The sequence below is a fragment of the Lissotriton helveticus genome, chromosome 6 (assembly GCF_964261635.1).
Source record: "Lissotriton helveticus chromosome 6, aLisHel1.1, whole genome shotgun sequence".
Taxonomy (NCBI): domain Eukaryota; kingdom Metazoa; phylum Chordata; class Amphibia; order Caudata; family Salamandridae; genus Lissotriton; species Lissotriton helveticus.
The window spans coordinates 237,587,847-237,600,109 of record NC_136067.1 but is presented as its reverse complement, the minus strand read 5'-3'; the positions used below and the strand labels follow the sequence as shown (position 1 = coordinate 237,600,109).

Genomic DNA, 12,263 nt, shown 5'->3' with positions numbered 1-12,263 from the left:
TTTGAATCAATCAAACACTCACACCCAGTCAAAAGATCTGGGTTTAATCCATCACCGTTCTTTAGCCCACTCTGCCACCCCAGTTCAGACATGGCTATATGCAAAACAGTCTGACCCTGTGCTCATGGGAACAGTCCAGCCCGAACTGCCAAGCCATGTCTTCCCTGGACCGGAAACAAGCTTCCGAGGACCGGTTTCTGGCATTCCAGCCGTCTTCAGCCCGGCTTGCTTGAATCCAGTGGCAAAGTGAGCAAGGGACTCAAGTCTGAGCATACCCTGCCACACTTATGGCGGCCAAAAGCGGTACAAAAGGGGGTGGTGAGTGAGGGGGCATTTGAATCAATCAAACACTCACACCCAGTCAAGAAATCTGGGTTTAATTCATCACCGTTCTTTAGCCCATTCTGCCACCCCAGTTCAGACATGGCTATATGCAAATCAGTCTGACCCTGTGCCTCATGGGAACAGTCCAGCCCGAAGTGCCAAGCCATGTCTTCCATGGACCGAAAACAAGCTTCCGAGGACCGGTTTCTGGCATTACAGCCGTCTTCAGCCCGGCTTGCTTGAATCCAGTGGCAAAGTGAGCAAGGAACTCACATCTGAGCATACCCTGCCACACTTATGGCAGCCAAAAGCGGTACAAAAGGAGGTGGTGATGGACGGGGCATTTGAATCAATCAAACACTCACACCCAGTCAAAAGATCTGGGTTTAATCCATCACCGTTCTTTATCCCACTCTGCCACCCCAGTTCAGACATGGCTATATGCAAATCAGTCTGACCCTGTGCCTCATGGGAACAGTCCAGCCCGAACTGCCAAGCCATGTCTTCCATGGACCAAAAACAAGCTTCCGAGGACCGGTTTCTGGCATTACAGCCGTCTTCAGCCCGGCTTGCTTGAATCCAGTAGCAAAGTGAGCAAGGAACTCACATCTGAGCATACCCTGCCACACTTATGGCAGTCAAAAGCGGTACAAAAGGAGGTGGTGATGGACGGGGCATTTGAATCAATCAAACACTCACACCCAGTCAAAAGATCTGGGTTTAATCCATCACCGTTCTTTATCCCACTCTGCCACCCCAGTTCAGACATGGCTATATGCAAATCAGTCTGACCCTGTGCCTCATGGGAACAGTCCAGCCCGAACTGCCAAGCCATGTCTTCCATGGACCGAAAACAAGCTTCCGAGGACCGGTTTCTGGCATTACAGCCGTCTTCAGCCCGGCTTGCTTGAATCCAGTGGCAAAGTGAGCAAGGTACTCACGTCTGAGCATACCCTGCCACACTTATGGCGGCCAAAAGCGGTACAAAAGGAGGTGGTGATGGACGGGGCATTTGAATCAATCAAACACTCACACCCAGTCAAAAGATCTGGGTTTAATCCATCACCGTTCTTTAGCCCACTCTGCCACCCCAGTTCAGACATAGCTATATGCAAATCAGTCTGACCCTGTGCCTCATGGGAACAGTCCAGCCCGAAATGCCAAGCCATGTCTTCCCTGGACCGGAAACAAGCTTCAGAGGACCGGTTTCTGGCATTCCAGCCGTCTCAAGCCCGGCTTTCTTGAATCCCATGGCAAAGTGAGCAAGGGACTCACGTCTGAGCATACCCTGCCACACTTATGGCGGCCAAAAGCGGTACAAAAGGGGGTGGTGATGGACGGGGCATTTGAATCAATCAAACACTCACACCCAGTCAAAAGATCTGGGTTTAATCCATCACCGTTCTCTAGCCCACTCTGCCACCCCAGTTCAGACATGGCTATATGCAAATCAGTCTGACCCTGTGCCTCATGTGAACAGTCCAGCCCGAACTGCCAAGCCATGTCTTCCCTGGACCGGAAACAAGCTTCCGAGGACCGGTTTCTGGCATTCCAGCCGTCTTCTGCCCGGCTTGCTTGAATCCTGTGGCAAAGTGATTAAGGGACTCACGTCTGAGCATACCCTGCCACACTTATGGCGGCCAAAAGCGGTACAAAAGGGGGTGGTGATGGACGGGGCATTTGAATCAATCAAACACTCACACCCAGTCAAAAGATCTGGGTTTAATCCATCACCGTTCTTTAGCCCACTCTGCCAACCCAGTTCAGACATGGCTATATGCAAATCAGTCTGACCCTGTGCCTCATGGGAACAGTCCAGCCCGAACTGCCAAGCAATGTCTTCACTGGACCAGAAACAAGCTTCCGAGGACCGGTTTCTGGCATTCCAGCCGTCTTCAGCCCGGCTTGCTTGAATCCAGTGGCAAAGTGAGCAAGGAACTCACGTCTGAGCATACCCTGCCACACTTATGGCAGCCAAAAGCGGTACAAAAGGGGGTGGTGATGGACGGGGCATTTGAATCAATCAAACACTCACACCCAGTCAAAAGATCTGGGTTTAATCCATCACCGTTCTTTAGCCCACTCTGCCACCCCAGTTCAGACATGGCTATATGCAAATCAGTCTGACCCTGTGCCTCATGGGAACAGTCCAGCCTGAACTGCCAAGCCATGTCTTCCCTGGACCGGAAACAAGCTTCCGAGGACGGGTTTCTGGCATTGCAGCCGTCTTCAGCGCGGCTTGCTTGAATCCAGTGGCAAAGTGAGCAAGAGACTCACGTCTGAGTATACCCTGCCACACTTACGGTGGCCAAAAGCGGTACAAAAGGGGGTGGTGATGGACGGGGCATTTGAATCAATCAAACACTCACACCCAGTCAAAAGATCTGGGTTTAATCCATCACCGTTCTTTAGCCCACTCTGCCACCCGAGTTCAGACATGGCTATATTCAAATCAGTCTGACCCTGTGCCTCATGGGAACAGTCCAGCCCGAACTGCCAAGCCATGTCTTCCCTGGACCGGAAACAAGCTTCCGAGGACCGGTTTCTGGCATTCCAGCCGTCTTCAGCCCGGCTTGCTTGAATCCAGTGGCAAAGTGAGCAAGGGACTCACGTCTGAGCATACCCTGCCAACAGGGAGGCAACCCGAACAAAAGAAAAGAAAATCCCATCCCCCTCCCTCCCCCCTTCCCTACCATGGTGGTGGAAACTATCTTAGAAGCTACTAAACCTGTGGCACTAGAGGTAGCTCAAAATTGAAAGAGATGAAGTGCTCTAATGGTGGTAGGACAGACAGCCGATGGTAGCCCACGTTAAAGAAAGTTGACCAGGGGCCCCTATTTAAATTCAAAGTTCTTATAGTCGTCCCTGAAGATGTCTGACATTCGTTCCAGACTAAACAACTTCCATAGTCGAAAATTCCATAGGGAGATTGCTGGGTCTTCTTTCCTCTTCCAAGCGGCTGCTAGAGTAACCTTCGCTACCCCCAGACAGAGCCACATCATTTTCTTATCTGCTCGGGTCCGATGCTCAAGGGTAGGATAGCGAAGCCCCAAAAGGGCACCTGCTAAAGTGATGGGAATAGGATTTCCCAATGTGTCTTTAAGGTGTGCAAGTATTTCCTCCCAGAAGGGGCGAATGGATGGGCAATCCCCCCATATATGTTGAAAGTCCCCCAATAAGCCACACCCTCTCCTGCATCTATCGGAGGTGTTGGGAAAGATTTGCCGAAGTTTGCTTTAAACTGAACTATTTCTACATCTGAAAGTCATATTTGTATTACTGTATTGTGGATTTTTGTCATTTGGTCTTGTTTTGGCTTATATAAAGATTACTTATTTTTCTAAACTGGTGTTGTGTCCATTTGTAGTGTTTTCACTGTATTACTGTATGTGTGTGAGCAGGAGTTATTTTAGAAGTGTATCCCCCTTACCCTGACTAGAAGCAAGGGTCGCCATTTAGACAAAGGTACCTACCTCTGCCAACTAGGACCCCCCATTTCTAACAGACCCTCTTGGTTATACGCCCATGCCTGAGGCTTAGGTTGATAAATTGGGTCCAAGGCCTTTAACAACCAGTACATCTGAGACAGAGGGGATGAATGGCAATTGTAGGCCTCGTGCTGCTTCATTTCACTGTTTGCCATTCTATTTCACTTTTTTTTTCATTTAGAAAATTCTATCCTTTTTGGATGGCATGTTCTGATACCATTGTAGCTCTCTGCCTTGCACTGCACCACAACTGAAGGGTTGTCTTCCGAGTCAGAGGCCCTTGCTGGCACCTCGGACCTGAACTTGAGCCTTTAATTGCCAGCACGGTGTTCTGCAGCAGTCTGTAAAGCTATAGCAAGAAATGGTGGCAGCATTTCTACTCTCAGACGTAAGTCACTCGAAACAATTTTCTTTGTGCTGCTTTAGGAGCACCAAGCTTACCCAAGTTGTGCCCTCTGAATAAAGCAAACCGGTTTCACATGAAAAATTGTACTTCATTCATAAATGAAACAGAGTAAAAACAATACACATAAGCATGTTCACACAAGTTCCACTTGTGTGAGGAATAAATCAAATGTTGTTCAGTGTGTCTTCAAATAATTGAATGTAGTGCTTACATTTTAATGTTAAGTATGACATACTGGAAATATAGTTGAGCAGCACATCCTAGTAATTTGGATTATCTAAAATGTATCAGATGTCCTAGGGATATCTTACATAACTTCTTTTTTATTTTCTACAGAGTGCTCTCTAAATGCGACGACAGTTCAGTGTTCATGCGGAGAGGGATATAACTGGTCATCTGACACTTGTGTCGCAAGGCCCAACTGTTTCAGCTCACGAGAGGGCTGTGACTGCGTCAACTCATTTCCGCCAGAGGGGGCGTATTGTCAACCAGTACCTGCTACAACTCTGATGACAACAATGAAAAGTACAACTTCAGTTACAACAGTTAGATCCGCAATGCCAGTAACAACAGTGACCACTACACCAGTAATACCAGTGACCATTGCAACACCAGTAACAACAGTGACTACTACCCCAATAACATCAGTAACCACTACAACACCAGTAACAACCGTAACTACTACAGCAGCAATAACAACAGTGACCGCTATAACACCGGAAACAGCTATAACAACTACAAAACCGAAAACAACAGTAACAACTACAACACCACTTAAAACAGCAACAACAACAACAACATCTGTACCTTTACCTGGTAAAGGTATGTAAAAGAACTTTAACATTTTCTAATTATGTTATGTGGTCTAACAAAGAACTGGAAACATTGTTTGGCAAAAAACAAAGTTTGCATTGAAGTCCTCTTCTATTATTTGGTTGTGACACAGCTAATAAAACTCACAAGTTTTTGTCGACATCCTATTGTTTTTCTTGTCACCTTAAAAGCAAGCATGCCTTGAGGTCCACAGCCTTCCTACTGCATTCCACTTTGAAGTTCTTGTGCTCGACAACATGTAATGCTCACCTGCCATCTTGGACCCTCCTTAATCTTTCAGGCAAGTTAAAATGAGTAGGCCAGATGAACATGAAAACCCACCGATGCAGAAGTCTAAAATATCCCCAAAAGGACAATTCCTGAGGCAGCTTCTGGTTACTCTTGTGTGCATGTTATGGACTGAAAATGATGGCTATTTCAAGGGGGGTAAATCCTTTTCAACGCGGATGTTAACCCGCAGTGCTTTTACGACGCGTTCTTTACAACGCAAGTTGTAACCATGACTTGCGCTGGAGGGCGCTAAAGGATAAAGAATAGTATATTTACTATTCCAACACCTTCCCTACTATCCACGGGGACTGGTGTTAGAATAGTAAATTATACTATTTACTATCCGTGCCCAACAACGCAAGTCGTTGTAACGACTTGCGTTGTTAAAGACGTGTTGTAAAGGCACGCGTTAAAACGGTACGCGTTGTACCGTCATACATCCTTTCAAGGTATTGTTGAAAATTTAAGTGTTAAATATATTATACATATTTTTCAGGGTTCTCATACTATTATAGGGTGCTTTTCTTGTTATCATGTGCTTGTTAATCAGTAGGAGAAATATTTAAATGACACACACTTTTCAAATGTTCACTACAAAAATAATACCCGTAGACCACGTATTACTGGGCTAGCATTGTCTGATGACCATTACTACAAGATAGAAGGAGGTTCCGCGTCAGGCTTTAGAATAACGACAGGTCAAGGGAGTTAGAAAGCGCAAAGAATCAACAACAGAACCCTGCTGACACTGTGGTGTTGGGTTCAAATCAGGCCTACATACTCTGCTAAACTCTCGAACACCTTAGTACAGAAGTTGGCACGGACACTAGAAAAGGTAAAAGACAAGTTTATTAAGACCCCATGGGGTGGTGATACATTCCTACAGCACCCTTCGGCAATGTAAGAAGTAGCACACCGAACATCGATGTGCGACCTCTTTTATACAGTTTAATAGCAATAAAAAGATAGGCGGTTACAAGTTACACATTTTAGGTACATATAAGGTCATTTTTGGAACACAGCCAGCACGTGGGAGGAGTTCAACAGCACTGGTCAGTTAGTGTGAACATTCCTAAAGAGTGACCAGTTGATGCATAGTGCGCATGTGCGCTTGACCAGTACTAAAAATAGCCTGTTGCCGAGCAAAATAGTGACCATGGGTATCGAAAAAGGACAAAAGGGCACACTGACCACGAGGCAGCGTGTTCATAGGAAACGGAAGGCAGAAGGATTCAAAATGGCCCCCGTTCATTTTGGTCAAGTTAACAGAAAAGACCGTGTAGCTGTGCTAAACGCTAACTCAGGAGCTGCCAAAACACGACAGACGGCCCTTTTAGCGTTTAGCAAAAGCTACCTCATAGCGAACATAGTCAGAATGTTCGTCCTCAATGTCAATAGCCATTATTTTCAATACTTCATCTTTGATCAGTTTCTCTTGCTTGACAATAGCTCGTTTGGACGGAATACAGGCTGTGATACATACAGAACATAATGTAGGGCCACATTGAATACATAGACAAAGGAAAAATAGTACTCCAATAAAAACACAGAGAATCGTTAATAATTTCCAACCCCAAGTACTAAGCAGGGTCCAGAACCAACCAGAGAAGGTCCATGTTCCATTGTCTTGGTGAATCTCAGCAGCTATTTTATGTAATTTTGTAATTGAATCATATACAGAAGGTGAGTTATCTGGTACGTACACGCAACAACTACTTCCGATGACGCGGCATGCTCCACCCCTATCAGCTAGTATCACATCTAGAACCATTCGATTCTGGAGCGCCACAATTCTGGTAATTTGCAATTCCTCAGTAATATTCCCTAAAGCAGAGGCAGTTTCATTAGCGACGGCTTCCACCACACGTGTAAGCCGCCTTATCTTCCTGCTATTCAGTGCAGCTCCTACGAATGAAAATAACCCCAAATTGAAATCTACATACTGTTGTAATGTAGTATCAGTCTGATCTATTTCATCAAGATCTATTGTTCGTTTCACTCTGTTCAGTATGAAATCATGGTACAAAACATAATCATTGTGGTACATGGGAGGAGCAATAAATACAGGTGGTAATACAAAAGCTATATAACACGTTCCCAACCATCCCAATGGTAGACGATGGTATCCCTTATTTCCACAAATGAAATACGTGTTACGTGAAGCTACAAATGCAATTCCAGTTGGTGTATCAAAGGTAAGTGTAATATTACATTCACTGCGGCCTACAGGGATTGTACCTTTATTTCTAATACACAAATCTGCTTTTGTATCAATAACGGTTATTATATGCATGCTCGTCACATTTATAAGTCTTTGATTCGTATATACACGAGGTGTAGAAACATTGTCCGGACGATATTCTTCCCATTCGAATTTAGTTCCTTCAGCGTGTGGATAGCCATCTTTATCATTATAGCATATTTTATTCAACCGAAAAAGTAGTCCACCTTTCGTTGGCCATCGCAGAGTAAAAAGAAGAGTGTACCAAGCATGACAAGAACCATTATGAGAAAACGGGAGAGGAATGAGTGGTGTTCCTCCCTTCTTCTGATGTCCGGGCAACATTCCACATACCCAACAATTGGACGTGTTGGTCATATTATGAGTATGATGCAAAATCTTAATAAAGCTGTTGTTCAAATAAGTCTGCCTATGTCTTTCTTCGTGAAAAGGCAGAGTGAAATGAAAATGTTCAGATGGACTTGGAGTGGTGGGCAGGAAATGTTCTCGTACAGGAAACAGTAGTTCTATAGTCCAAGCTAATACTGCGATCACCACTACGGTCAAGACAAACAAAACAGCACCAAGAATTCTCCCTTTTCGTGTCGAAGGAGATACCATAGTAAAACAATACTTCTTCAAAAGCAACACTAAGCGAGAAAAAAAAAACGATGGTTCTGAACCGAGGCTGCCGTTGATTTGTTCTCCGGGATTCAAGACGGGTGTCGCTACACTGGGCAGAACTGATCCCCCCCCCTTGATATTCCCGGCTTCCGTTTCACAAACCTCAGAGCGGTTACCAACCAGTTTCAAAAAGAACACAAAAGAAATCTTATTTCCTGGGGCGTAGATTATATTTCACTTTATCAGAAACAACGTGGTCCGGGAAGGCTCCCTCCAATTCATCAGGCGTAACAGCTGGGCTCTTTTCTGTATCCAAAATCTTTCTGTAGTCGGATAGCACCACAGGGCTCACCAGATCCGGAGAGACACGTCGGCAATGCGTTGAGTGAATCCACCGCTTCTTGTTGGTGACTCTCACAGCAGTTCGCGTAGCCAGCGGCACTTGCTCAGGGCCATGCCATCTCGGTTCCAAACTGCTGGATCGCTCAAAGACTTTGACCATCACGTGGTCCCCAGGGCGGAGATCGTGAGCCTCACCAGCAGAGTTATCAGGGAGCGCCTCTCGAACCTGTTGATGAATAGAAAGCAAATCATTTGTTAATCGTGCCAGATAATCGTTCATCATTATACAAGGCATATCATGTATCAAACGAGGTTTTGGAACTCCCCAAATGTTCATAGGCCTTCCAAACACCACTTCATAGGGTGTGAGGCCAGATCGAGAATGGGGCACTGATCGAATGGACAGCAATGCCAGAGGCAAAGCGTCCGGCCATTTCAGAGATGTCGATGCCACTATCTTTGCTAGCTTCAGCTTCAGAGTTGAATTGTATCTCTCTACTAAAACTGCTGATTGCGGATGAAAGACAGCATGGAATCGTTGCTTGATTCCCAATCCTTTCAGGACGTATTCCACTACTTTTCCAATGAAATGAGGGCCATTATCACTCCACATAAGTTTACAAACACCATAGCGCGGGAAGTACTCCTTAAGTAACACCTTAGCTGTTGTCAATGCTGTATTGTCTTTCGTAGGGTAAGCCTCAATCCATTTGCTGAAGGCACACACCACTACTAGGACATACCTGAGATTATTACAGCGTTCCAGCTGGATGTAATCCATTTGTAGTACTTCGAATGGCGCAGTAGGTGGAACAAACCCACCTTTAGGAGTATGAGTCCCTTGTCCAGGATTGTGCTGCAAACATATCAGACAGGTCTGCACTACTCTCTTGGCCGTGCTAGCAATGTCAGCATTTTCCCAAACTCGTGTAAGCAATTTAGTAATTGCGAGAGCTCCAATGTGTGCCAGTCCGTGTGTCATTTGCACCATTGTTTGTAAATAGGCCATGGGTAGTTTCCATCTCTCCATATCTTTACTACGCCAGCAACCCTCATCATCCAATACTCCTTCAGTGGCCCATTTCATAAGTTCTGCCTCTGATGCTGACTTCTGTATATCTAATATTTCTTCTCTAGCATCATGCCACCGCTCAGCTTGTGACTTCACCACATACATGGGGAAATTATTTTGCAGCATAGCGGTCTCTCTCGCAATGCGGTCTGCAAAAGCATTGCCTTGCCCTATTTCGTCCGTCACCTTTTTATGTGCACTGCACTTGACTATTGCAACTTTCTTTGGGCATAACAGTGCATTCAGGAGATCGCGTACCAATTCTCCATGCATGATATGTGCTCCATGTGAAGTCAGGAATCCTCGTTCCTTCCAAAGTAGGCCAAAATCATGCACTACTCCAAAAGCGTAACGACTATCCGTGTAAATGTTCACACATAGTCCAGCACTTAACTCACATGCTTTCGTTAAGGCTATCAATTCAGCTGCCTGAGCCGATTTCTGGGGTATCCGTGCTGCTTCTACCACGGTCTTAAGTGTCGTGATCGCATAAGCTGCGGAAGTTGTACCATCTGGTAACCTCACGCACGATCCATCAACCCACAGTTCCCCATCTACATCTGGAAATGGCGTATCCTGTAAATCGATACGACCCTTTGTCTGTTCCTCAGTCAGAAAAACACAATCATGTTGTTCTTCCTTCTGGGTCTCAGCAACAGGATCCGGTAGTAAAGTAGCAGGATTTAGTGTCGCACATCGTTTTAGTGTGATGTGCGGTGCCAACAACGTTAGCTCATATCCTGTCAGACGGGCACTAGTTAGATGCTGTGTTTTCGTTTGATTCAGTAACGCATCTACCGCATGGGGAACTAGCACCAACAATTTGTGTGACAAAACTATTCCCTCACTTTGTCGTATCGCAACTGCTGTTGCTGCAACTGCTCGAAAACATCCAGGCAATCCTCGAGCCACAGGGTCGAGTACCGCCGAGAAGTATGCACAAGGCCTCTGCTTGTCTCCGTGTGTCTGCACTAACATTGATAATGCGCACCCATCCTTCTCGTGTACATACAATGTGAAAATCTTCGTGTAATCAGGTGTACCTAACACTGGTGCAGAACAAAGAGCTTGTCTCAATTGCTCAAAAGCATTCTGACATTCATCCGTCCATTCAATGGGAATCGGTGTATCTTTAGACAATAATGCTAACAATGGTTTAACGATGTGTGAGAAACCCAATATCCATTGCCTACAAAAAGACGTCAAACCTATAAAGGCGCGAACATCTTTCTGAGTGCGAGGGACTGGGGTATCTAGAATTGCTTGAATTCGATCTGGTGTCAATGCACGGCCCTCCTTAGACAAAAGATGACCGAGGTAGGTCACCTTTGGTCTACAATATTGCAGCTTTTTCCTCGAAACTTTATGATTATGTTTGGCCAGAAAGGAAAGCAAGGAAAAGGTACTCTTCTCACATTGTTCTAACGTGTCTGCAGCAAGTAAGATATCGTCTACATATTGAATGAGAACCACTCCCTCTTGTAAGTCAAAGGAATCAAGCTGTCTTTTTAATGCCTGACTATAAATGCTAGGACTTTCAGTATAACCTTGAGGAACTCGACAGAATCTGTACGATTTATTATTTAATGTAAAGCCGAATAGATATCGACTGTCAGGATGTACAGGGATCGAAAAGAAGGCATTCTTCAAATCGATGACTGTAAAAGTAGTTGCCGTCGATGGAACCAACGTAAGCAACGTGGTGATGTCAGACACCACCGGGTACTGAGGCACTACTATCTTGTTTATTTCCCTCAAATCAATAATGAAACGGTAAACCTTAGCATCTGTATCTCTTTTAAGAATCGGTAAAATTGGGCTATTGCAAACATTGTAGGGGACTTCCTCAACTACTCCTGCCGAAATCAAATCATTTACAATGTGTATCAAAGCAAGTTCACCTTCTCTAGAAATCTTATATTTTGGGACACGTGGCAGAGATACTCCCTCCTTTACAGTAATGCGCACTGGAGGAATTAACATCTGTCCTACATCCGTATCAGAAGTGGCCCACAATGTTTCCGGTAAGGAGGCTAGAACTTCCGATTCATGGAGAAAACACACTCGCTCTAGTTCTGGGTAATTCTCATTCAACACAACTCGCACTCCTTCTGGGGCACAGCGAATAGTAGCTCGAAAGTGTTTTAACATATCAAGTCCCATAATATTATCTGGTGTATTTGGAGACAACAAAAAGGGACAAGGGGCAGCAAATTTATCAACATGAAAAGTAACGGGTTGAGACAGTGGGCTAGAAGTAGGTGTTCCATCGAACCCTATTGCTGTAATTACCTCGCCAGACAGGGGAGCCCTTGGAACCAAGTATTTGGATAAAGCGCTACGAGTAGCTCCTGTATCAACCAGAAATTGATCAGTGGAACCCAGAACATGTGCTTCTATGTATGGACCCCTTTGATCAACTGATACCTCAACCGATTCCACACCCCATCCTACGCAATCCTATGCGTAATGCTCATCCCGTAGTTCAGCAGGACCACCCTCATTTATCTGATATTGATTGCGATTATCAAACGTATTATAATCAGACTGACCACGACCCCTTGCTCCATATCCTCCACGATCATTCGTACCATAGCCTCCTCGATCATTCGTGCCATAACCTCCTCTTGACCCTCCATAATTAGTCCTAAACCTTCCACTTCCTCGTCCCCTCAAATTACG

At 45.2% G+C, this 12,263-nt stretch overlaps 1 protein-coding gene across 1 annotated transcript in view; it reads left to right on the top strand.

The window, feature by feature from the left end:
* The window catches only part of LOC144762471 (adhesion G protein-coupled receptor F5-like), a 937,058-nt gene that overhangs the window by 84,387 nt on the left and 840,408 nt on the right, over window positions 1–12,263 (top strand). Inside the window, exons 6-7 of the mRNA XM_078647684.1 lie at window positions 4,555–4,743; window positions 4,816–5,044. Coding sequence (XP_078503810.1) covers window positions 4,555–4,743; window positions 4,816–5,044 — 418 coding nt within the window. The remainder of the gene's footprint in view (window positions 1–4,554; window positions 4,744–4,815; window positions 5,045–12,263) is intronic.